This window comes from Stegostoma tigrinum, chromosome 29 (assembly GCF_030684315.1).
Source record: "Stegostoma tigrinum isolate sSteTig4 chromosome 29, sSteTig4.hap1, whole genome shotgun sequence".
In the NCBI taxonomy this organism is placed as follows: domain Eukaryota; kingdom Metazoa; phylum Chordata; class Chondrichthyes; order Orectolobiformes; family Stegostomatidae; genus Stegostoma; species Stegostoma tigrinum.
In genome coordinates, this window is record NC_081382.1 from 26,980,765 (window position 1) to 27,007,396 (window position 26,632).

At 38.4% G+C, this 26,632-nt stretch overlaps 1 protein-coding gene across 8 annotated transcripts in view; it reads right to left on the bottom strand.

The window, feature by feature from the left end:
* The window catches only part of mapkap1 (MAPK associated protein 1), a 271,311-nt gene that overhangs the window by 64,931 nt on the left and 179,748 nt on the right, over nucleotides 1–26,632 (bottom strand). For 6 of the 8 annotated variants that reach the window (XM_059638269.1, XM_048558771.2, XM_048558775.2 and 3 more), the window contains one exon: nucleotides 9,271–9,378. The exons of 1 other annotated variant lie outside the window; for it this stretch is intronic. In XM_059638269.1, coding sequence (XP_059494252.1) covers nucleotides 9,271–9,378 — 108 coding nt within the window. Of the gene's footprint in view, nucleotides 1–9,270; nucleotides 9,379–13,222; nucleotides 13,353–26,632 lie in introns of those variants that run through there. One more of the 8 variants, XR_009442769.1, reaches the window with a different exon arrangement.

A 26,632-nucleotide genomic window follows, 5' to 3' on the forward strand; every position in this document is an offset into this window, starting at 1 on the left:
TATAACCTTGAAAATACTCATTAAATGAATTAAAATAGACTACTATTCTCCATTATCGAAGATGCAATCTTTCTATAAGCGCTAGTAGAACTTGCATAAATCACCAGTTACGTTTCATTAATACCACAGACTACTGTGCTACCAGACTGTACTTATCTTTCATGCGATCTTATTTTTTTAAGTCTGAATGTGAAGAGTTGGCATATTTGTACCTTTGCTTCTTTGTTTTCAGTACTAACAACTTCTTTAATGCAGCAACAAAACAGCACATAGTTATTTATCACTGGCCACATAGAACTATTCTTACAAAACGAGAAAGCCTTTCTGAACCACATAACTCCTGTTCTAGGATTTCATTTTGTTTAAGTAAGTCTGCCTTTGGTTTCCATGCATATGAAGGTTAACTTTAATTTAGACCAAAGTTACTTTGTACTTTAGTTTTTACTAAAAATATTATGAAAGTGCAGCACATTTTAAAAACTCATATTTATAGTTAGCTTTCCAAAATAATTACACCAGTTTACAATGTAGTTGTTGCACACATACAGATAATTGGATTTTAATCCCGGCTTTAAACTGTGCAAAATAAGGAACAGCATTAGGCAACTCAATAGAACAGCAAAATATCCAACATGTTTATGAGTTTTATCTTCTTCATTTCTCTGTTCCCCAACAGTAACATAGCAGGGAAGCATTTAAGAAAAACAAAAGCAGAAAAATTAATCTCCCAGTTGTCCTTGGAATGGTCTGTGGAAAGCAACTTGAAGAAATTTAAGAACAGTGAAACAGCCAACTTTAGTTGCCAAGTAGTCTCAGAAAGAAAATAAGAAAAGTAGCCTTTCCACAATGAAAGAAAGATTTCTTGTCCAAACTGTATTTCAGGTTCAGTAGTGCACTGTTTCTTGAAGTGACAAAATGAAATAATGTGACAAGATTAATACACTCTTGGAGGTGTCCGAGAGTAAAGTCCAACAGATGTACTGAAAAATTAGAAAATTATAAGACCTTAAAGACATAGGAGCTGGAGGTTATTTGGCCCATTGAGTCTAGTCTACCATTCAATGAGAATGTGGTTGATCTGATATTTTTCATTCAAATTTTCAGTTTTTCCCCCATAATTCTTAATCCATAATCTCAGTACTAGACTGTACAGCCCTCCAAAGTAAAGAATTCCACAGATTCATGACCCTCTCAGAGAAGAAATTCCTCCTCGTACTTGCCTTAAACAGGCGACCCCTTATTCTGCTATTATGCCCTCTGTTCCTCGATTCACTCATAAAATGTCACAATCTCTCATAACTATACTGTCAAGACTCTAAAGAACTGTTCGCCTCATTCCCCTAAACTCCAATAAGCTCAGGCCCAATCTATTCAACTTTTCCTCTTAAGTAAATCCTTCCATGCCCTGGATCAACCATGTGAAGCTTCTCTGGACTGCATCCAATGTCAATATACTTTGCCTTAGATAAGTGGTCCAAAACTTCTCATTCTGGGCAAAGTCTAATTAATGCATTGTACAGCTTCAGTCAAGATTTCCTAGTTTTAAACTCCATTTCCTTTTAAATGAAGGCCAATATTCTAATTGCCTTCCATATTATCTGTTGAACTTGTATGCAAATTTTTTCAGATTCATGGATGATGATCGCAAATCTGTCCATGCTGCACCTTTCTGCAAGAAGGGTCTGGGCCCGAAACGTCAGCCTTCCTGCTCCTCTGATGCTGCTTGGCCTGTTGTGTTCATCCAGCTCTACACCTTGTTACCTAAATAATATTCAGCGATTCTACTCATCCTATGAAAGTGCATAATATCACATTTTTGTACGGTAAATTCCACATGACAAATTTTTGCTTATTCATTCAACCTATTTATACCGCTCCATTAACAGTGTCATCTTGACTACTTGTTTCCCCATTTCTTTTTTTAAGATCCTCAAATCTGGCAAAAGTACATTTATTTCTCTCAGTCATGTCATAAATATCTGCTGTGAATAACTATGGTTCCAACACTGATCCCAACGGCACTCTACCAGTTACAGGTTGCAATCCTGTAAGTATCTCCCTCATCCCTCTAACTCTACTAATATACTACTGCTATAACCATGGGTCCCTAGCTCACTGGGGAGCCTTGACTGAGGTACCTTATTGAACACCTTTTATAAATCTAAATATATTACATCAATCTATTGTCCTTTATTTATCCTGCTTGTTAATTCCTTAAAAAATCTAATAAATTTGTCAGGCATAATTTCCTTTCATGAAACGATGTGGATTCTGCGAGATTACATTATGTATTTCAAGATGTTCGCTATTACCTCTTTTATTATAGATTCTAACATTTTCCCAACGACAGATGTTAAGCTAACTGGCCTACAATCTTTATCTTCTTCCCTTTGAGTAAGGGTGTTGCATTTGCAGTTTTTCAATCCTCGGGATCATTTTCAGAAACTAAGGATTCTTGGGATATTACCATCAGTGCACCCACAATTTCTGTAGCTATTTCCATTAATATCCATGGATGCAACCCATCATATCCAGGGGACTTATCAGCCTTTAGCTCAATTGTTTTATACTTAAATGAGATCTTGCTGTCTGTTTAATACTATTTGCGAGTTTACTCTCAAAGTTCAATAATGTTTGACGATGACATTAACACAACAGTGATTAGGGAAAGGTACCAATAAGGTGGTGAATTTGTAACAGAAAAGAAACACAACTAAAATATTTCAGAGAAGCACTAACTATACTATTGATAATTTTAAAAAAAATTCCAACAGAGTGAGAAACAGCTTGGAACAAGAATAAGGTTCACCCATCAGATGATTAATGTTGTATAAATATTGGTAGCCTTGATTTAAATTCTTTTCTGAACACAACTTGGAAAACAAAAGGTACACACTGTCCTATTCTGGGAGCATGGTTTTCAATGAACTCTCCATTTCATTAAATAAAAACCGAAAGAACTGCCGATGCTGTAAATCAAGAATAAAAACAGAGTTGCTAAAAAAGCTCAGCAGGTCTGGCAACATCTGTGAAGGGTACAACAGAGTTAACATTTCGGGTCACACCCTTCCTCAGAAGTGCCTGGTACGGATCACCGAACCCGAAATGTTGACTCTGTTTTCTCTTTCACACATGCTGCCAGACCTGCTGAGCTTTTCTAGCAAACTTTTTTTTTGTTCTCCATTTCGTTAGATACTTCACAATGAAATGACAATAAAGGTTCAATTAATAAATTTCACTCCCCCAACCTAATTCTTACACATCAGCAATCTTGCTTCCCAAGGTCACCTCATTCTGGAGAAAGCTCCCAAAGAAAATAGTCTCAGTTCCTTCACTTGGAATCAAGTCAATCTTTAGATTACTCACCATTATAAATGAGTATTCCAACAGGTCTAAATAGTGTCACCCATATAAAATGTTGGCAGAATACAGATTTAAGTGTGAGATACCAAATTTAAACCTACCGCTGGCCTGCTGTACTGTTACATTATATTACATTACAAACAAAAATACAGCAAATAAGCAACTTTTCAAGAGACACGCCAGACCACAAAACACTTTTGGTATAACAATTAATCTAAAGAAATACTTCAATGAATTCATATTATGCCCTTCATGCTGTGTAAACAACGCCCATCACGTGACAGACCCCTTGTGTTACATATTTTACTAAGGTTATTTTGTGCCACTGATCCTAACATACATTTTAAAACGTAATGACGATAGACGTTTTAAGTTAGCTAAGATGCCACCCACACAATATTCAGTTACATTACTGTAACTAAATCAGCATATTGATGCATAGCTATTACCCGTAATGCAACAAATTGCCTAAACCAACTCCCTAACTGAATTTTATGTGCAAACTGAACTTCCACTACATACAACATTGATTTGAAGCCTAATGACCAATTTTAATGAATTAACACTAATTTGGTTTGAATAGCAACAATGTTTGAAACTGAAAGACAAAAGCTTGCGCTATCTTTTTAAAACTCTCAGCAACGGTTACTGCAATCGAGCTATATTGTACAGCGTTTGACAGTCCTGTTTTACAAAGTCTCCATGCGTGCCTGCCTGAATGCAAGAATACAAGGAGCTGACTCCAAAATGTCAATATTTAGAGGTTAGAAAGAATTTTTGCTTCACACTTACATTAATGTTAGGTATATTAACCAACTCTCTGATGGTTCTAATAGGCTCAATGGAGTACTTAGCAAATCATATCTACAAGTGTTATCCCATTCTGCTTTGCATTCTTGTTGGTTTCAAACCCATTAATTTCACACACCTCAATTAAGTCTGTTTCATCCAAGGTGGCAGTGGAGTAGTAGCGCAAGGTATAGGCTCCTTAGCCCAGGAGCCCAGAGCTCTTCTACTCGTCCACTTCATGTTTTTTTTCCCCTTTCTATGCTATTTTTTAATGTTTCCATTTATTATGATACCTTAACTTCTTTTAAAGAGTTTGGTGGAAGGCATCTTCTTGGGCCTAACGATGAAGTGGCTTCCAGTAACCAGAAACTCTGGTATTGGCCTGGCACCTGGCAGAGTGGCATCCTCGTGGGACAGGCTTGTCAAAGAGTTTTGTGGGCGGGGGGGGGTCTTATCCATGTCGAGGTCTTCTTCGGCAGTTTCTGGGTACTCAACAACCCAGTGTGAAGGTCTAGTCCAGCTGCGGAGGTCTCATCTTGGTGTGGAGGTGTCACGCTGGCTTGGAGGTGGTTTCCGGGTCTTTCACCGGCCCAGCGTCAAGGTCTTGTTCCGGCACGGCTAGGTGGTCTCGGCCCAGTTTTCCAGCATATCCCAAACCCAAAAGCTGTTATTTGAACTGTGATGAATTTTTACTTCTTTTTTCTCACTACTTGTGACTTCTGTCATTAATTTAGGGGCCGTGGCATGGGGACTTATAAAGCTTTTCACTACTGTCTTTTTTTAAAAATACATGTGAGAATAAATTGCTCTTCTATTCTAAGTCATCCCTCAATTTCCTCTGTTAGAAGGAAACAACTCCAACTTATTCATTTTTTCCTCATAGCTGACAGGGGTAAATGTGGCCAACGAGAGGTCAAAAAAAAACACAAAAACTAGAAACTACTGATCAAAAGTAAAAATATTTGAATTTTGTGTGATGAGAAATCATCTAATGCTTCTTTTGACTTGCAGTCAAATGCAAACACTTCAAAGCCACTTCAAATGGTAGAATACTAGACTTGGAGTGAGTAGAAACATAATTTCTACCTTTTCTCCAATCTTCTATTACTGTCAAAACTGTGTATCATTGCATTTGTATAAAATCACCTAAGTGACCTCAACATTTCATCATTCAATGTAGTGGCCATGCGTAATACAGCAAGAAGCAACAAGAACATGACCTTGTTAGATAATGCAAATGCACAGCGAAACAAAGGACTACAGCAATGCTTCGCAAACCATTTTCTGACAACCTTATTTTAACTCATACCACCGTCCGAAGGGCAGTCAGGGATGAACAACAGATTCGCACAGTCTGCAACGCCCACTTTCCACAAGCATTAGGAAAATATTGTACTTTAAATCTCGGGTGACCTCAGGCTACAGCAAAAACAAAACAGCAATATAGCACCACAGCAGCTCAATATAATTAAAATCTGCATATTTCTCCACCTAGACCTCTAACTCAGCTTCCTCTCCATCATCTTGGCTCCAAGTTACCGCTGGTGTTCTGATCAGTGAGCTGCCTTGGTCTTGACCACTTGGACCTGAAACGCTGGGCAAGAGCAAAGCTCGGATTCCACTAGGCTTGGAAGTTTTACGTCTTCCTTCACTGGGTACCTCGGTTGCACTCAGGACACAAGTAGTTTTAACCAGAGATAAGGCAGAGCAGTGATCGTTGCTGACATCACAATGTGACTGAAACCATGACTTGCTGGAAATGCTGTTCCTGCCAGGTTCAGGGCTGGAACTTGAAGTCAAATGGTGGGCCTATGGTTGGTTTAAAGCAAAGTCAGTCCATTCGTAATGGGGCCTCAAATTGATGGGAAAAACCAGTTGTCCTCTGCTTGTGGCAGGCAATCCCACAGCAGTAGTTGCAAGAGGAAGATAGAACAATAAAGGAGTCACTGTGCAGGACTGCAGAGGATCTGAAACAGTCCCAATTTTTGTTTCCTGTTATTTGAGGAAAAACTGGCTCAAGACTAATTTAAGCGGACCAGAAACAATGTGGCCGCAAGCAATTAACTTTGAAGAACTACTCATTGCTTTCTTTCTCTTTTACCCTTCTCAGATGTTGCTCTTGGATTTTCTTTTTCCAATCTGTTGATTCTTCAGAACATTTTCTACATTAACTTCTGGTAACTTTAAGTGGAGCCTTTCACACTTGCACTTGCAAAATGCCATTTGAACATATGGTGATTTACTATTTGCGATACACCAGAATAAGCTGAAATAATTTGTCAAGCAGAAACCTCATCTAATAAACCCTGTTGTTGGCATTTTCATGGCTTTATTAGCTCAGGCAAGACTATTTCAGTTTATTAATTTAAGAAACATATCAAACAGAAAATAAAAGTCAAAATGCGATGGCAGTGTAAGGTGAATTACACAGGACGAAGTGAATTAAACAGGATGAGTACCATTCTTCAACTTTCCTCCAAATTTTTACCCTTCCTTCTCTCAATGGGAATTTCTTTTCATTTTACAGCCAAGGTATCTTCCACCAAGACTAAATAATTCACATTGTGGGGAATGTGAACAGCATGCCACCACAAAGATTTGCAATAGAGTGACAATTTTAGGAAGCATGCATTCACAAACCAGTTTGAGACTGAATAGAACCTTGAGTTCTTTTACTTGTTGACTGTGCATATTTTCATGGACACCTTTTAACATTCAATTCAAGACAGTGGCAGAGTAAGATGCTTCAGGCATGGCTTGTCTGCCTGGCCTGTTTCCTTTCGTTTTTCTCTTCTCTTTTGTGTGTTTTTTTTCCTTCTTCTCCTAGCAACGGACTCCCAGCCTTGGACTCCGTGCACACCTGGTGGGGCAACCTCTCGATTCAGCATGTCCAACTCCTGACCTGCTGTGGCCTCAGCGTGGACTTCTGGTCTCAAGATGAGTGCTCGAAATGCAGTCCCACCTTGCCTAAGCACTCAAGAAAGACTGTGTGTTTGACCTTTCAGCTTTATTCTTTTATTTTCTACTTAAAACTTAGAAGGTCTGCAATGTGTGACTTTTAATCTTATTTCATTTGTTTTTGCTCTACTGTAATTACTGCAACATTTAACTTTTGACATTCTTCTTTCTTTCAACTGTGTTCTTATGATTCTGCACCTAGGTACAGACAACAAAATCAAAAAATACCGTGCATTTAGTACATCAATAATTATTTACAGTATTTCTAAATTTTTTGATTGAGAAACATGGTTTAATAAACTCATATTTTGTAATCACTAGGTAAGGAACAGATTTACTCAGTTTGACAAAATTCTGTGTAACTGGGAAAATAAAGCATATATTGAAAAAATGAAGACATGAATCATTACCAGATTATTTATTCGGGGAAAATAAAATTTAAAAGCACTTGCTCAATCTAAAAATTCCATTGTAAGTACAGAATATGGAAAAGTCAGAAGTTCTGGATATTCTGCAGATTACAAAATCCAGGAAATGGGTGACATTTTTGACAATAAATTAATCTCGAATGATCATCTGAAAAGACAGACAGGCTCTTTTTTAAAAACTACAATAGCAGGTCCACAGCCAAGAAAATTCTTAAAGTCTAAAATTTCCAATTGGTACTGAACTAAGCATCAGACATAAAAACAAAGTTGCTGGAAAAGCTCAGCAAGTCTGGCAGCATCTGTAGAGGAGAAAACAGAGTTAACGTTTCGGGTCCGGTGACCCTTCCTCCATAGATGCTGCCAGACCTGCTGAGCTTTTCCAGCAACTTTGTTTTTGTTCCTGATTTCCAGCATCCTCAGTTCTTTTGGTTTTTATTAAGCATCAGACATTCTTTAAGTCACATGTATAATGCATAATTTATAATTAGCTATTAATGTGCAACTTTTTCACATAAAATTTACTTAAATTTAAAGATACAACCAAAGTATTAGCATTGAAAAGATGAGCACAAACTCACTTTTGACTGAATTGTTATATGGTAAAACAAGCTAAGGAAACTGAATTAGAATCAGATTGAAAATTTCCAAGAATAGATGTCTCTGCTTCTACAGAGTATTTAACTAGAAAGTAGAGAGATCAGCAGCTTTTCAAATCTAGTCAGAAAGAATACCAACTTCAAAATCCTAATGTTCACTTATCATATGAATTACATGTGCATTGTAATGGGAAGTACTGTAGCCGTTTCCGGGGAATTGGTTTGTGTTTATGGAGGCCAGAAGCAGAAAGACAGAATAATTGAAGCCGGTGGCCTGAAATATAGACACACAGTCAATTCAAAGAAAACTTCTTAAAAATCTTATTTTTCAACTACGTATCCTAATTCAATTCCTTCAATTCCAAGCTCAGTAATTTCCCCTTGGCACTTTCATAACAAAGTAATCAGCACTCAGTGATTGATGCAAAAGAGAAGAAACAAAGCCGCTATCAACGTTAATCATAATTCTTTGCAAGATTTAGGCCTTAAAAGGGCTACGGAAGCCAAGCTCCCTCATTCAAAATTTGTTTCTACTTAAAATGTGTAGAATATCCATGGTATCTGTCATGTTATTAATTTTAGGACACATGATTTTTCACCATCATTGCTTTTGAGCTAAATGTAGATTGTTACCTTTTTAAAAATCAAATTATGTGCATTACAAATTATAAACACAACAACACTCTGTCATAGTTGGTGTCGGAATTTAGTACAGAATTTTAGAAATAACTGAGTGGAAGCTGCTTATTGCAAAACTTAAGTTGCTGAGACTAGATTTTTCCTGACATGTTGAAACAGAAGAGATAAGGAGTGCAGTTAGGTCCTGCCAACATTTTGTTCAAATTTTCCATTTTTGTAAAAGCCTGTCAAGGAATGTACTCCTTTAGCAATTTTATCAGTTGCCAAGGAATATTTAATATTTTATATCAATGTTAGTTATCAAGGGCTGACATCTGGATATTGTTTGTTATATTGGCAGATATTTTTAAAAGTACACGATGTACGTATCCCAAATCTTCAGCATTTTTACAAAGCAACAGACAAGCATTTCAAACATACATATTTATAATCAGTATTTTGCTGGCACGTGTATTTTAAAAATTAAGTTGGTTCAAAAGTTAAAAGTTCAAACTTACTGTACTCTCTGACCAGACAGAATTCCAAAGTGCTCTGACTTTCTAAGGTACGATCTAAATCTACAGCTACGTTAGGTTCACTTTGCTTCTCAAGCCGATACTGATGCCCTGGAACAAAACAAAAGTCAGCAAGCAATGTGAATGAGAAACTTCATGCTAATGGTGCAGAAACTGTAAATACAACACTTGAAAAGGGTTTATATTTTCCACCTCAACCCAATGCAAACAAATACCTAAAAATACTACATTTCACCATGTATCAAGTTTAATTCAACTGCGATATTCAGCCTAAAAGGGCATTTCTGTTGTGCAGCTTGTCAATTTACAGTAGTTTGTACGTATCTAATTAATTTATTTGGTATTTATCTCTCTTGGTTCCTGCTTCAACATAAACAGGTTATTGGTCTACAGGAAATTAAGGTCTTGGATGCTGCAAACAAATCAACATTCTTGTTCCGTTCTTGTTCAACTCATGTACTCAAGCTATTTCTGTGTAGAATTTAACAGTTGGTTACTTAGTTAGATATTTGTAAAGATCATGTCTTTTTAATTTTGTGCTTCTTAAGACTGCAATTAAGAAACCGTTTAAAGCAAGGAATTTACGAAAGTGACTGCATATTTTGAAAGCAAGGAATTCAATACCTATTGTGAACTGCATTTGTATACATGTGGATTCCAGCAATGTGTAGATGAATTGGAGCAGAGAGTTCTTTCAAGTGAAGTTGATTGGTTTGTGGACTGGGAACTGATTATCAATAACAAAGGTGTTCTCCCTACCAAAAGCAAGGTGATTGTTAGTTAGCTCAACAGCTTGGACTGAAAGGAAGACAACAGCAAGGCTAATTAGGCTAGAAAAGAAGCCAGCAGGTCTGCAACAGCCAAAGAACACACTGTCTCGTTTCTCTGCAGTCAGTCACTTTAAAACTGAAGACAGTGGGCTTATCTTTCATTCAGCAAATGCAGAAAGTAGTGACATTTGAGTTGGACAAGTCATAATGGAAACAGACACCCTGTGCCTCTTGCCAACCGGTGGAAGCATTCTGAAAATAGAACATCGAGGAGAAACCTTCAGATCAGCAAGAAGTAACCCAACAGATCTCATGAATAAAAACTTCAGAACTGTTTTCTATTTTTCCCTCCACCCATGCAATTTATCCCCTGATTTTATTTGTCTGTGTATAAGGGGAGCTCATAAGGAGTTTATAGAGTTTCAATTCATACAATTTACTTAATTTACCTTAATTGTTTACCTTTAGCTAGAACTTAATGACCTGTAACAAACAGCAATTTCTTGTTAAGTATACAAACCCAATCCATGCTTTCTATCAACCTGGGTCTGACAGTCTGTGTTTTTCCCATAATAATTTAAAAAATATTATGTGACAAATCTAGGAATGATTGGGTTTCATTTCCAGCACAACTATGAAATTGAGCAGTGACATATGGTAGTATGTCCTAATTAGAGAGGACTCGAAGTTCAAATTGAAATTCTATTTTGCTCGCTCCTAAAATAAAGTGGTCTTCTTGCATCAGACTGTTCGATCTGTTGGAGGTGCTGAATTCCTTCTGGGTTATGGTTTGATACTACCAGTTGTCCTTCAGTAGTGACTGCACATGAACATATGCACTGGATTACAAAGGGCTCATGAAATGTCCATGTATACACTTTCACAGCAGTAGGGTATTGAACAGCGATCAAAGAAATTCAGTGGCGGCTTACCCTTCCCAACTCACACTACTGAGGTACATTCTTGAGTTTACATTACTAATTGCCTGTTTCTCCTGCAATATAAAGTATATACATAGATTAAATTTTTGGATTTAGATTTCAGAACAGAGGCAGATGGCTATGGACCAATTCTGTAAAGATATTTTTTGTAGAAAAGGTCTGAAAACCAATCTGGAACAGTGAACTAAGAAAGCATACAATTTCAGTTGCGTGCCTGGTAGAATCTCTGTCACAGAAATAGACAAAATGCCTGGAACTATGAGACTTATGATCAGCAGAGAAATCACATTAAGACATTAATTGGCTTATTTCTGACTTCATGACAGATTCAAAACTTTAGTTCACAAGAACTTAAATTCAGTTCAGAAAAACACAATATCTCTCCTGGTAGGAGAATCAAATTAGGTCAGGGACACCTGTCACCTCAGGAGTAGCTTCTCATCAGTGAAGTTTTCAAGACAGAAAAGGTTGGATTCAAAATTTCAAGTCGATAGAACTGACAAAGTTTAGATTCATGCCAGTACACTCGGGAATTACAAATCATCTTATGGTTGAACAAAAGTAACTGAGGAAGCCAACAAAGTTAGGATATAGGGAGGAAAAGGTAAGATAGGAATAATATTTTACTGGAATTGAGAATCTGTCAAGAATGGGGTTGGAAAACAGGTTGAAACTTGGTTTTGTGTTTGGTGTTAAGATTTTTGTTTAAATCAATCTTTCTCAATATGGTTGACTTTTTTTGTGTAATGAATGTATGTTATGTTTTTAAAACAGCATCTACAGCATTGTTTCAGTGACTAATAAACATGTTAACCAACTGCAAAATTAACCCAGTATCTTACTGCAAGTCAGAATGGCTCAGCTGCTCAAGACTTCAACCAAACATGTCATCAGAGGGGGTCTTCAGTTGCATAGTGAAAATTAAAGTACAATTTAGGTTCAAGTTACAACACGTTGATATTTGTAAAATAAAATGAGCGTTTAGTCATTCTGAACTCAAAAAAGCATTCACAAACTACAGTCTTGGCAGATATCCTGCTGCAGCCTTACAATTAGAGGGTGATGCACAGAATACCACACCTGACTGATTGCTAGTTTTAGAGCAGTGACTCTCAAATGTAGTCAACAGAGACTTCATTGGGTACAAAAGATGTCTCTAGGTGCTTACTAAGGCAAGTTTGGCACGAACTAGGAGGCGAGGAGAGTGAGCGCAAGTGCACGAGTCAGTGTGAGACAAATACAGATGGCAAATATGCAGTTCACATTGGAATATTTGTTTCACCTGCAATGATTGTGCTGTTCAAGTGCCGAGAGTGGTACAAAGTTGGTCAAACCCAAGTCTGGTGGTGGGCACCAGATGAGTTCAGGTGTGTTCAAAAGAGGGTCGAGTGATTTTTTTAAAAGTGTGAAACATTGATACCTATACTTTTAAAAAGATTTGTTTTCCGACATGAATCATTAAAACATTCTTTACATGCAATCCTTTCATCTTATGAAGGAAAAAAAATCACAATTTAGATGTGGGAGGGATACCTCTAATTATTAAACTATTTAAAAGGGAGTCTGTTAGCTTAATAAAGAAGTCTGATAATCAATAGTCAGAGAGAGAGCGCGCGCACGCGCGCGAGAGAGTGAGAGAGAGACATGGCTTCATGCAAACAGAAAAAATTGAAACTCTACCTTGATAGAAAGCTTTGAAATTCGCAGAATTTGTAAAATAAAATGAGCGTTTAGTCATTCTGAACTCAAAAAAGCATTCACAAACTACAGTCTTGGCAGATATCCTGCTGCAGCCTTACAATTAGAGGGTGATGCACCAGAACAAGCTCCAATCAGCAGCACGTTTACTTCAGCATGGAGAAACTTCCAAAATACAAGTTAATACATTAAAGATAAAATTTCTCACTACAAGTCTACACTACATCAAATACAGATGGCAAATATGCAGTTCACATTGGAATATTTGTTTCAGCTGCAAGGATTGTGCTGTTCAAGTGCTGAGAGTGGTACAAAGATGGTCAAACCCAAGTCTGGTGGTGGGCACCAGGTGAGTTCAGGTGGGAGGAAAGTTTAGGGGAGATATGCATGGAAAGTTCTTTACACAGAGGGTGGTGGGTGCCTGGAACGCATTGCCAGCAGAGGTGTTAGACGCAGACACGTTAGCGTCTTTTAAGATATATTTGGACAGGTACATGGATGGGCAGGGAGCAAATGGACACACACCGTTAGAAAATTGATGACGGGTTAGACAGAGGATCTTGATCGTCGCAGGCTTGGAGGGCCGAAGGGCCAGTTCGTGTGCTGTAATTTTCTTTGTTCTTTGCACATCTCACTTCTTAGTTTTTCCAACTCTCTGTTGGAGGAAAATGCTTCTTTAAATCTGAGCAAACATTCCTGTGACATGGTTTCAGATCAAATGGATTAAAACTATCATTTTCCAAGAACCATTTACTTTAACAAAAGCTCGACTTTTTTTTATTACTTGGGCACAAGAACTGCAGTTATATCTAAATCATGCTGCCTTACTATTACAGCTACTTACATATATTAAAGACATAAACAAATCAGAATGTTCAAATGAGATATTCAGTGATTCAAATATTATTTCCAAATGATTTACTCAAACTATTTTTAAATAAGGACAATTCTTTAATTTCAAGATTAAGTATTGAGACATATAAGATAATCAGAGGGTTAGATAGGGTGGATAGGGACAGCCTTTTTCCTAGGATGGTGACGGCGAGCACGAGGGGGCATAGCTTTAAATTGAGGGGTGAAAGATATAGGACAGATGTCAGAGGTAGTTTCTTTACTCAGAGAGTAGTGAGGGAATGGAACGTTTGCCTGCAATGGTAGTAGATTCGCCAACGTTAGGTACATTTAAGTCGTCATTGGACAAGCGTATGGACGTACATGGAATAGTGTAGGTTAGATGGCCTTGAGATCGGTACGACAGGTCGGCACAACATCGAGGGCCGAAGGGCCTGTACTGTGCTGTAATGTTCTATTAAACATAAAATATTATATTGATTATATTGAAATTAGTTATGATTGAGTAATTGCTAAATAACCCAAATATTACCCACTCTCTTCTATTTGTGTAGTCTAACAGCATTGCTTTAATCTTTGATAGCTACAGGAAGCTGTCTTTATAGATCAATATAAATTCTGAAAAGTGACAGATCATAATCTGTGAGACACTTTAAGATATTACATGTCAACTAGGGGTTTTACCATACGCAACAGTAGACACATTATTGCAAATATAAAAAAAACCTGTGTATGGTTAACATGCTACAGCATGGAACTAACAGAGTACAGGAGCTTTAGACAATTTAAAAAATTCAGGCTGAAATGATACCCACTCTTTGCAGTAACTTAAATATGCACAATTTCCAAAGGTCTTGCCTTAAAAACAAGGTAATTGGTTATGGCTATGTACAATTACTGGACACAATTACTGTAACACACACGTAAAGCTGCGAATGGAAGATGGTGACATAGCCATAACGTTACTAGACTAGTGATACAGAATCCCAAGCAACTGCATTGGGGGCATGAGGTCGAATCCCACCATGGCAGGTCGGGAAATTTGAACTCAATAACAAACTGGAACTTAAATAAAACGCTAGCCTAATGGAGACCTTTAAACATTGCTAATTGTTGTAGAAATCTACCTGGTTCACATCCTTTATGGAGGGAAATCTGCCATCTTTACCTGGTTTGGCTTATTTGTGGCTCCAGACACGCAATGTGGGTGAACAGCAACTGCTCAGTCAGGGGATGGGCAATAAATAGTGACTAGCTCATGACATCAATATCCCATCAATTAATTAAAGAAATCTAAAAGCATATTCCTTGTACATAAAGGATTCTTCCCGAGGCACTCACATTTGACATGTTGATTACTAAATGGAATATGACGCTGCTTACATTCGGTTTGCACTGATGAACTTTGTTTGGGCATACAGTTTATACGATTCTTCACACAGGGAAAAGACTGAGGTTGAACTTTAAACTTCACTAAAGAAAATCGTAAAAACGTTTGAAAACACAACTGATCAATTCTAATTTTTAAAAATTTCACTTTCTGTCAGCAACAGAAAAAAGTCCCTTCCAACTTCTATCTTCACGACAAAGTGTTATCATCTTGTGGTGGTGTCAGGTGCTTTATCTCTCAGCTGACAACACAAACAATTCAGTTAAAATTGGAAAAGAACCCCACTACAGTTGAGTAAATAAATAATCAATACTCATCTAAATGTAAATGAGAAAGCAGCCCTGTCTGATAACAGGACGCTTATCAGAGATCCAATTTTCTCCAGACAGTTGGATACAGCCAAATCACTATCGTCGAATCTTATACTAATGGATAAAAATTGTAACTTAACTGAGCAGATCAACAGAGATCAACTAAGTTTCAGGCTTCAGCCACTTCACATTTACCTAGATTGACTATCACTCATTCTATAAGCTTTTTTGGCCAGCATTTTCCAATTTGATTCATTAAAACAGGATGCAGTAATCTTGCCACATGCTAAAAACATTACTTAGAAAAACAACAGACAGAAGTGTACATGTTAACATCGGGAGTTCTTCTGTAATACAAGTACATATCTCAGCAATTAAAAACCGGAAAGGGCATGTTCTTTGGAAAATGACAGGAAATAAAAGCATCAAATTTGAGTCCATATATACTCTGATATTTATAATTCTGGAGCCTAATATTAGATTCAAGAAGTCAACAGAGCTAAAATGAAGTTTTGTCAATATGCTTAAAATAACATCCTGTCACTACATGCTGTTAACATAGTTTGTAAATATGATGCAATACAATATTCATAAAAAACAGCTCGGGGTGCTCTTCAATTGTCCTGAGACATATAGCATTTCAGCATCAGTGGTCGGTATGACAAGGAACACAGCCCTAAGATCAATCGGGGGACACATTTCAAATACAGGGGCTGATTTCTAAGTTTGTGCTGTCTCAGTCAGTTGTTCTTGGACTCATGAACAGTCTAATTCTGGATTCAAGACAGGCACCACATTCATGTCCTCAACACTTGTAATATGCCATCAGTAGCAGAGTACCACATACCTGCTACATATAGAACAATAGTAAATTAATGTTAAACTTGGAAGAAGGCTCTTGTTTTCACCACTTGACTTTGATTCGCATACTGCCATCATTTCTAACTTGGAGTGAGACCAAATTACGTACAAGTAAATTTACTGGTTCCAGTTCACTGGAGAAATAATTACGTAAGCACAAAATTTGTGCGTCAGGTTTGGATTGGGCAGTACTTCAACTATGCAGTGCAGAAACCATAAACTAGCCCAGTAAATCCATGCAGTAAAGCAAACAAAATATTTTCACTTAAATCATGCTTTTGACTCAATTCTATTAATTCAAATATTATTTCAATTCTCAAATTATCATGAAAGAAATAAATTTAGGAAAAAATTACAAGCTTTTCCCTGGGGAAACACAGCTAAATTTCCTGTGGTTCAGTCTCGGTGCTGCCAGGAATCAATGGGTAGCCAAATGCATGTCAAGAGATTCACAACTGTTCTATAAAGAATATTTGCAAGGAGGCAGCATGGGAAAGAGTCAATGCATCATCTATTTTGGCTCCAAGAAACGCATTACACTTCAATAAGACTCCATGATAATTCCAAAAGAGAAGTTTGGCCTGTTTATTTTCTCTCTAATTTCTATAGGAATCTGAATTTGCATTTAATATCCTTAGCTTTTGGTGCTCCACTTTCCAAATTCAGTTGTATGTCATGGAAACAAAATGCAGAGTGACAGGATTTCCAGTTGTGTCAGGGGTTTCCTGACACCTGCTCTCTTGCAGTAAAACAACTCCACTTCAAACCAATTCCAGTTAAAGTTCAAGTGACAGTTGAAATGATCTAGGCTGAAAATCTAACTCTTACTAAATCTAATATAATGAATATTTTTAATATACATTATATTGCCTTGGGACAGATACATTTCATGCTGTAAACACTTATACTCACTATGCTAATATCCATGGAAAAAGACATAGCTTTCACTGCCAAATCAAATGTATTTATGATCGATTGGAAAACAGAAACAGACTATTTCACCCATGTGTCATGTATCACTATTCTAACCATATCCAAGCTTGAAACTATGAAGTTTATATCAAAAAGCTTCTAGGAACAATTTGTTCAAAATAAAGTGAACATTTGAGAGATTACTTTTATAAGCACAGAGTTTTTGTTTAGACAGTCAAAATAACAGGTTGATTGCCATGCAGTATTGTTGAATCTATGCAAAGCAATTGCAACGTTCTTTTCCCAAGAAAATTTCTTCTGGATTTTTGCAGCTAAAGAGAAACATTTCATGGGATCACATGCAAATAAAAAAACAAACTTTGGAAAACAGAATTCCACCTCTCTCTTGTGGAAGTGTTTTCTGGTCACCATGAACATACATTGGTTAGGCTCAACTACTAAAAGAATTTGACAGGATGTACAAGAGACAAAGCTAAAATAACACACATGGCTTCATTTGGGAAGTCATACAAAAACACTTCTGTACAGCTGCCCTATGAGCTGCAGTGAGAAAGGCGAGGTCACAACGGCCTTTACACAAATCCAACAAATCTAACGATATAATAGCTGAAGGCATACTTCTCTCTGAAGAAGTGTGACTAAATGAAGAAAAGCAATACCTTCACATAGGACATATTACACATATTCAATAAGCCACAAATCCAGCATTTGCTTCCATATGTAAATATAAATCTGGCATCGTGCTTGGGTCTATTTCAATTCATTAAGTTTGTATATAGATGTCTGCAACTCAAAGCTTGTCTGTTACAGTAAAAACTGGCTACAGAGAAAAAAAGGAGGAAATTAACTGTTCAATGAAAAATACAGGGTACACATTGACAAAATGTTTGCATTGTAACATAGTTTATTCAGAAATCATAACCATCCAAAGACTATTGCTTGTGGCAATATCTTCAACAGCAAATGTCAAGCAAAGGGTGGAAATATTGACAAAACAGCTTTACAGTGTTTCATTTGTTCGAGACAAAATTCATTTCCGTTTCAAAAGAAATTATTACATTTTACTATTAATTGTTGATTTTAGAGAGGAAAACGCAAATTCACATCATTCACTCTGTTAAGAGTTTAAACACATTCAGAACTATCCATGAGGCAAATGAATTATGAGGCAACCTCCTGGTTTAAAAAGAAACATACTTAATGCTTATGCTATGTAGCAGTCCATCTTAAATGTTGGGCTCATTCTTAAAAGGTCTACAAATGACAGGTTCTTGCTCAAAAAAAAGAGAATTCCAGCCATATCTGTTCAAGATCTTGAAATTCTGACTGCCAATGTCAATAGTAACAGAAGAATACATTCTCGTGGATGGTCGCAAGTGTTTCTGAGGCACAAGGGAGTATGGAGAGCAAAAGAGGCATATAACATTTACCACACTGAGCAAAATGTAAAATCTGGAATCAAAAAATATTGCTTGCTAATTTTTTGTGAAAATACTAAGCTGAATGAAATGTTGACCTTAAATCTCTCCATTCATGCTGCCTAATCTGATTATTTTCTGTGTTTATTTCAGGTTTCCATCATCTTCAATATTTCAGTTCTATAAGATCTTTGTTGCCCATGTTGATGCTCATCAAGGAAGGCAGAGAAGATAAATGCAGATGGGTGTATGAAGGACAAAGCAAGACCTCATTATGAGCAACAAATGAAAAATGCAAGAACGAAATTGCAGAGACAGAAGTAGGAAAAAATTGACAGGTTTCTGAAGGAAAATAAAAAAATTGATAATCTCTCTCTCCAAGAAAATTACATGAAAGATTGGCTACATATTCTTTGTCAATTCCTTGCACTTGTTTTCCTCCACCTCCAATTATAAGGTACTGCAATTCTTAAAGCAGCTTGAAAAATATATACAAATATATTCATTGTGTAAAGCCAAAACCCAACCTCACTTAATAACAATGTCGGCAGTGCAACCTTTGACATAAAAACATACCACTACAGTTACAAATTTTAGTGGAATGGATGCAGGGGATGCAATTTAATAACACAAATAAGGCTTTGACGACTCCCTAGTTCTTCTAACAGAAAAAATGGTTTTAGCAGACAACCTAAAGATCATACACCAGCACCCCTACACAACTGCATGTGAATGATTCCAAGTTTGCAGCAGTGTAAGCACGACTGATATCAGGAGTAACCTGATGCAAGTCATTCAAAATATTCTTGAAATGGAATTTATTTTCCCCTCAATCTTCTTTGTCAGTATTTTCTCCTTTCCTGAGAGGACAGTTTATTTCCTACAGTAAAAATCTGAGCATGTTTTACCAAGATGGCACCAGAGCTTAGAAGATTTTGCAAGCCGTCTACAGCAGATTTTCTTCTGATCTACAGTTGTTCTGTTCTTCTAAACCACACTTCTAAGTCTATCAGAATTATTATCCATGTATTCTTAAGTCTACTTTCAGATTTGAGAACCCTCCAACCAATGGGGCTCGATTATCAACGCTGGAGGCAAGTCCAGGGAGATCAGGGGCCATCTAGCCTCTCGCAGGCTCAACCCTGGAACCTGGAACAGAGATCTGACCAGCATGGGAATGAGACTTGACCCTACTGTGATTTGACATTAAGGAGGCCCAACAAGACCAAGTGCAAAGATCCCCACCCCAAAGCGCTCGTGAATGAAACTACTGCCCAGGACCCCATTAGATGTACCTTTCCTTGCTGATGCTGGAACTGCAAGCCCAGATGGATCAAAAGACATCCAGCCTCTTGCAGACCTGAGCTCGTGGAAACCCTGAACCAAAGTCTGACCAGCACAGGAACAAGACCTGATCCCACAGTGACCCAACTAAACTGACCACAAGATCCCCAGGGATGCTCAAGGCCACAGCTGGTGCCCAGGACACCATCCGGTGTACACACTTAGCTCCTGAGCAGCAAATTTTCCTTACCAGTGCCAAGGATCGACTAGGAGAAGCCACCTATCCAGGTAACGTAGGAGTTGCACTGGACTCCAGGTGAAACAGTAACATCAGGGTTTCAAGACCCCCCTCCCAGTATGCTCCTGGCAAACATCCAAGCCACTGATAACAAGTTGGATGATTTCAGATCTAGACTCACCTTCCAAAGGGAACTGAGGGACTGCTGCATGCTCTGCTTCATGGACATGGCGCACTCCTGCTGCACACACCCATGCCTTACAACCTGAAGGCTTCTCAATTTACTAAATGGACTGCTCAGCTTTGTCGAGCAAGGCAAAAGGCAATAGAGTCTGCTTCCTGATCAACAGCTTCTGATATTCAGATGCAGTGACCCTGGCACATTACTGCTGCCTGGACTCAGAACATCTTACAATGAAGTGCCATCGCTATTACCTGCCCAGTGAGCTTATGTCTGCTATCTCAACATCTGACCCCATTTGAGAGTGAACAGTACACATGATGTGGCATACAATGCTACAAACCAGTCTTGGGACAGAATAACCCGATGCCTTGCTCATCGTAGCCGATGGCTTCAACGGGTCAACATCAAGAACGAGCAACCAAAATACCATCAACATGTCCTGCCCTACCAGAGGTCCGAACATCCTTGGCCATTGCTGTACAAACATCAAAGATGCCTACTGCACCATCCCCCCTCTGCATTTTGGAAAATCAGATCACAATACTGTGTCCCTCCTCCCACGAGGATCCAGTACAGAAACCAGTGCAGTGTTTGTCTGAAGCAACGTAAGGGCTCCTACAGGACTGCTTAAGTTGATGGACTGGCCCATGTTCAAGAATTCAGCAGCCAACCTAGACAAGGATGCCACCACTATGACAGACTTTATAGTAAGTGTGCGGGTAAACAATTCCCCGACAGGAAACCACGTGTGAAGCGAGTAACTCTGGATTGTGGTAGGCCCAGAGCCGTGGCGTCCTGGTTATCAACTCGGCAGCAACAGCAACTCCTAGTTGTGGTAAGCATGGAGCTGGGGACTCCCTTATTATTGGTGAGGTGGCGGCAACAATGGAGCCATGGGCTCCTGGTTGCGAGGCGAGTGCAAGTTCAGCATGAGACTCAGGACTGGTGGTCCATTGGTGAGGTGGGCCCAGCACCAAAGAGGTAATTCCTGAAGAATGGAGACTCTGATATTGGTAGGTTTCAGCACAGCTGTTGGCAAAGTGGTGTTGGCACAGGTGTCACTGGTGAGCCAGCTTAGGGCTCAGAACTCATAGAGGAGATGGCAGAAAAATGATGGATTGTGTTTCAGCTCTTTTTAAAAAAAAATACAGATGTATAGCACAGAAACAGACCCTTTGGTCCAACTCATCCACCCTGACGATGCCTGGAAAACACTGGCAGCGGAGGTGGTGGAAGCAGGCATGTTAACAATGTTAAAAGCGCATTTTGATAGACACACACAGGGGAGGCAAAGAGGGAGTTAAATCATGCATACGTGGTGCACGGGCAATATGTAATGGATCTAAATAAGGACTAGGAGTTGGCACAGGCTTAGTGGGCTGAAGAGCCAGTTCCTATGCTCTATTGAGTTGCATTATATTTCATTGTATTTGTTCAATCCAATATACAAAGTAGTCTGAAAATATCCAAAGAGGATCCCTCAAAAAAAAGCAAAGTTATTCTGACCATGCCACAAACTAAAGACTTGATATTTTTAAGCAACCTGTTCAGACATTTTATGACACACGTCTGGTGCAGCTGGGATGTGAATATAGACTTTCTACTTCAGAGGTAGGGGCACTACAACTGCAAACAACAGCCACCTTTCCCAAAGATTATATGGTCAGCAAAGTTCACACAGTTCTTTGTTTAATTACAAACCTTCTTTCAAAGACTTTACTTGAAGGTACAGTTTCAGTTTCTATGTGCATGCCAATCAAACCAAGCTTGATCATAAAGAGATTTCTTAATTCCATAATCAAGCCTATGTTGTCAGAAGATGTGACACAGAATGGTGCCAGGGATGAGGATCGTCAGGTATGGGGACAGCCAAGAGAAATTGTGTTTGTTCTCCTTCAGGAGAGAAGGATTTGATAAATGTGCTCAAAATTATGAAAGCTCTTGATACAGCAAATGAGGAGAAAATTTTCAGTGGCAGAACTGTTGGTAAACTGAGGACACAGATGACGTGGTATCGAGCGAAAGAAACAGAGAAGACACAACAAAGCTTACATGTATAATAAACGGGAATATATTGAGATCTGTAATGCACTACCTGAAAGGATATTGGAAACAGATTTGACAGCAGTTTGCAGAAGATAATTGAGTAAATACCTAAAGAGAAATAAAAAATTGCCATGTAATCGGATAAAGTAGGGACTGGAAATAGTTGCAATGCTCTTTCAATTATTTGGCATAGATACAACAGCCAAATGGCCTCCTTGCATGCTGCATCATTCTGATTGAATGCCATAGCGCTCTCCAATGAACTATTGAACCATCAAACCAGAGAAAAGTTACAGCAAAGAAAGATGTCATTCAAGACATTGTGCCTGCTCCAGTGAATAAACTAACCGCACATTCTAATCCCACTTATTAGCGCCTTGTCAGCAGTTGTAGAGATTAGAACACTTCATCTAAATTCCTTTTAGTAATTTGATTACTGCCTCAAGTAGCAAACCGGGGAGTAAATTCTAGGCACACCACTATTTGCTATGCAAAAAAGATTTGTCACATCTACACAATTCCTATTCTTTACCTTAAATCTGCGCTCCATGGTAATGGAGCTCTCAGCTTTCTGTCTCCACTGCCCACTCTATCCAGCCCTCATTATTCTGTACCCCATGAAGAAGTCACCCCTCAACCTCCAAGAAAAAACATTAGTTAATGTTATACAACCTTTACTCATAGCTAGCATTTTGAAACGTTGGCAACCTTACAAGTCTCTCCTATAGCCTCTCTAGAACAATTCCATTCTTCCTCTGAGATAGTAAGAACTGCTGATGCTGGAGTCAGAGATGCACAGTGTGCAGCTGGAGAAACACACCAGGCCAGGCAGCATCAGAGGAGCAAGAAAGTTGAAGTGGTGCCCTGATCCGAAACATCAAGTTTCCTGCTCCTCTGATGCTGCCTGACCTGCTATGTTCTTCTGCTCCACACTGTTATCCTATTCTTTCCCTAATGTGCTAACTCGAATCGTATACAAAACCCCTGTTCTTGTATTCAATATCGTGCCTCATTATGGAAACGCATTCTATCCGAAATAACTCCATACAGGCTGGTATCTGTCACTAAGTCACCCTTGATTTACATGTGCTTAGTACGTGACGCTGGTCCAGCTATGTCAGAGCCTGCTGAGTGAACAGAACCTCTGAATTCCTGCTTATATCTGTCAGCCAGGGCTTTCTGATTGGAAACCCATTCTTTGGAGGTCCACCTAGCTGACCTCATTATAGTCGCAACACATCTGCCTTCCTTTCCATCTTATCTAACCGTCCCGCCACCTTCAGAAACCTATGAATATGCACCCCAAGGTTTCTCATTTCCCTTACCCCTCTCAATGCCCTCACATGTATAGTGTACGTTTTGCTCCCTAAATGCATAACCTTGTACTTTGCTAGATTGAATTCTATTTTCCACTTTTCCACCCACTCAACCAAAAAGTTGATCTCTTCCTACAGTCAACAGTCATCCTCATCATGACAAGCTATCTGGCCAATTTTAGTACTGACTGTGTGCCTAAGTCTGAATCATTATCACATATTACAAACAGCAAGCAACCAAAACCTTAGCTCTGTCAAACACCACTGGAAACAACTTTTCATTTGCAAAAATCCATCATCCATTACACTTTGCTTCTTGTCACTGAGCCAATTTGGGATCCAATTCAGCACACACCACTGTATTCAATGCAATGTAATTTTAAACAGTGCATGACCTTTTTAAATGCCTTATTAAAATCCATGTAGATAACATCCATTGCACTATTCTCATCAATCCTCTTCATTTTTTAAAAGAAATTAATGAAGTTAATGAGAGAAAACTTTCCCTTAACAAAACAACACTGACTATCCCTGAATAATCAATACCTTGCTAAGTAACTGTTAATTTCTCACTCAATACTGATTCTAGTAAACTGCTCCCCACTAAAGTCAGACTCACCAGCCTGTAATGTGGCTTAATCTTTGCACACTTTGTGAGTAATGGTACAATGTCTACAGACCTCCATCTGTATTTGGTGAGGACTAGAAAATGATCCTTAAACTTGGACCATTACATGCTTGGCTTACTTTAACAGGGCAGAAACAATTCACCTGGCCCTGGTTATTTATCTAGCCTGAAGGAGATTAGTTCCTCCAGTATTTACAGTCATAGAGACGTACAGCATGGAAACAGAACCTTCAGTCCAACTCGTCCATACCAACCAGATATCCTAAATTAATCTTAATCCCATTTGCCAGCATTTGGCCCATATCCCTCTAAAGCCTTCCTATTCACATACCGATCCAGATATCTTTTAAACTTGTAATTGTACCAGCCTCCACCACTTCCTTTGGCAGCTCATTCCAAACATGCACCACCCTCCAAGTGAAAAAGTAGCCCCTTAAGTGTCTTTTCCCCCTCTCACCTTAAACCTATGCCCTCTAGTTTTGGACTCCCTCACCCCAGGGAGAAGGCCCTGGCTAGTCATCCAATCTACACCCCCCAAGATTTTATAAACTTCTATAAGGTCACCCCTCAGCCTCTGATGTTCTAGGGAAAATAGCCTTAGCCTATTCAGCCTCTCCCTATAGCTCAATCCCTCCAACCCTGGCAAACATCCTTGTAATTCTTTTCTGGATCCTTTCAAAGTTTCTTTTCTACAACAGGGAGACCAGAACTGAATGCAGTATTCCAAAAGTGGCCTAACCAATATTCTGTACAGCCTCAACATGACGTCCCAATGTCTATACTCAATGCCCTGACCATTCTATTCTTATTATGCCTACATTGCCTAATATTTCACACTCTTCTTTTTTAACTTGAATGTTTGCATCAGCACGCTCGTTTACGAAGGCCTAAATAAAATGCTCATTTAGAACCCATTTCATGTCTTCGACAGGTATGCACAATTTCCACGACCATCTGATACACCTGACCCGAAACATTTCTGCATTTTCCTTAATTGTACAAGCCAATTTTTTTGGCATTCTCTTTTTCCTCTTCAATCCTGTATTTCCAAAATACTTCTAATCTTCCAAAGGTATTCCTTTGAGAGATTGTCCGCACTTCTTTTTTTCCTGTCCTATCCTACCCTACACACTTCTGGATATTGACAGAGCTCTAGATTTGGCAGTACCATCCTTTTTCCTTCCCTTTGTAAGGACATTTCTACACTGCGCTCAGAGAATCCCACTTTTGAATATCTCCAACCAATTTGTCACTTATTTTCTTTCAGGTAAGTGTAACCAGTCCATTTTTGCCAGATAAACTCTCAGGTGAGAAAAATCCCAAAAAAGGTTTTTTGATTCTCCAACCAAGCCCACACCCCATATGAGTGAACAATAAGAAAAGGACTTACTGGCTGAATTTTAGCTGGTGTACTGAGATACCACCGATCATGTGAAGATCATATTGGAGATACACTCCTCCTCAGAGAATCCTTGACAGCATGGATCAGGATACAGGTTAAAGAGGACTGGTGCTAGAAATATAGCCTTGCTTCATTTCATTCAAGGCTTCAAAGGACCCTATAATTCACCATGTCAAAAGACCTCATCTGTCATTCCCTGATGGGACTGTTGTAAGATCATGACAAAATTTTTCCAATCAACCGCGCCATTCTAAGACTGGCCTTATGGTCATCTTATTGACTGTGTCAAAGGTCTTTGCAAGGTTAAAAAAAGTTAAACAAAGAGCTTTGTTCTGTTTGAGCTATTTTTCCTTTATTTGTTTCACTGTGAACATCACATTCACAATGCTGTGACCAGGTCAAAAGCCACACTGCACATCAGGTAGATTTGTTTTTACCACAATGATTAGTCACTTCAGAGTGATGAGGAAAGATCTTTCGAGCTATGGACAGGAGTGAGATACATCTGTTTACCAAACACCCAAAGATCCTTATCAGCACAACACTATGTATTTGCTTGGTTTTAAATGTCTCTTGGAATTACCTTTCTGACCATGTTTTTGATCAACATTCCTTCCTGTTAATATTAATCTGTGACTGCTTTCCTCTATGTGACGCATGTGATATTTGGTAACATTGGAAGTGCTTTATAAAAGGGAAAATTGCTGTTATTCTAGATTTTCAATTTTACGTTACAAATTAATGCGGTAAGTATTAAGGAAGAAAAACAAGCAGTTCAAAAGTTTTGCATTTGCTTTAAATGTCAAAAGGCTCATGATGACTGTAGACCAGTTCTTTGCTGGGAACACTGTACAAATAAACCAGCATGTTTATCATGAAAAATCTGCAGCAGTGAATTTTAATAATAGTGCAGATTCCCATATTTTCATTTGGAAACAGAGACTTGTTGGTTGTCTCCCATCCAAGAGGTACATCTCACTGATTCTATCAAAAAATGCAAAAACTTCTACCCCTAGGTATTTACTAAAATCATCAACACATTTATTTCGAGTTGCATGTCGTTAACCTGGGA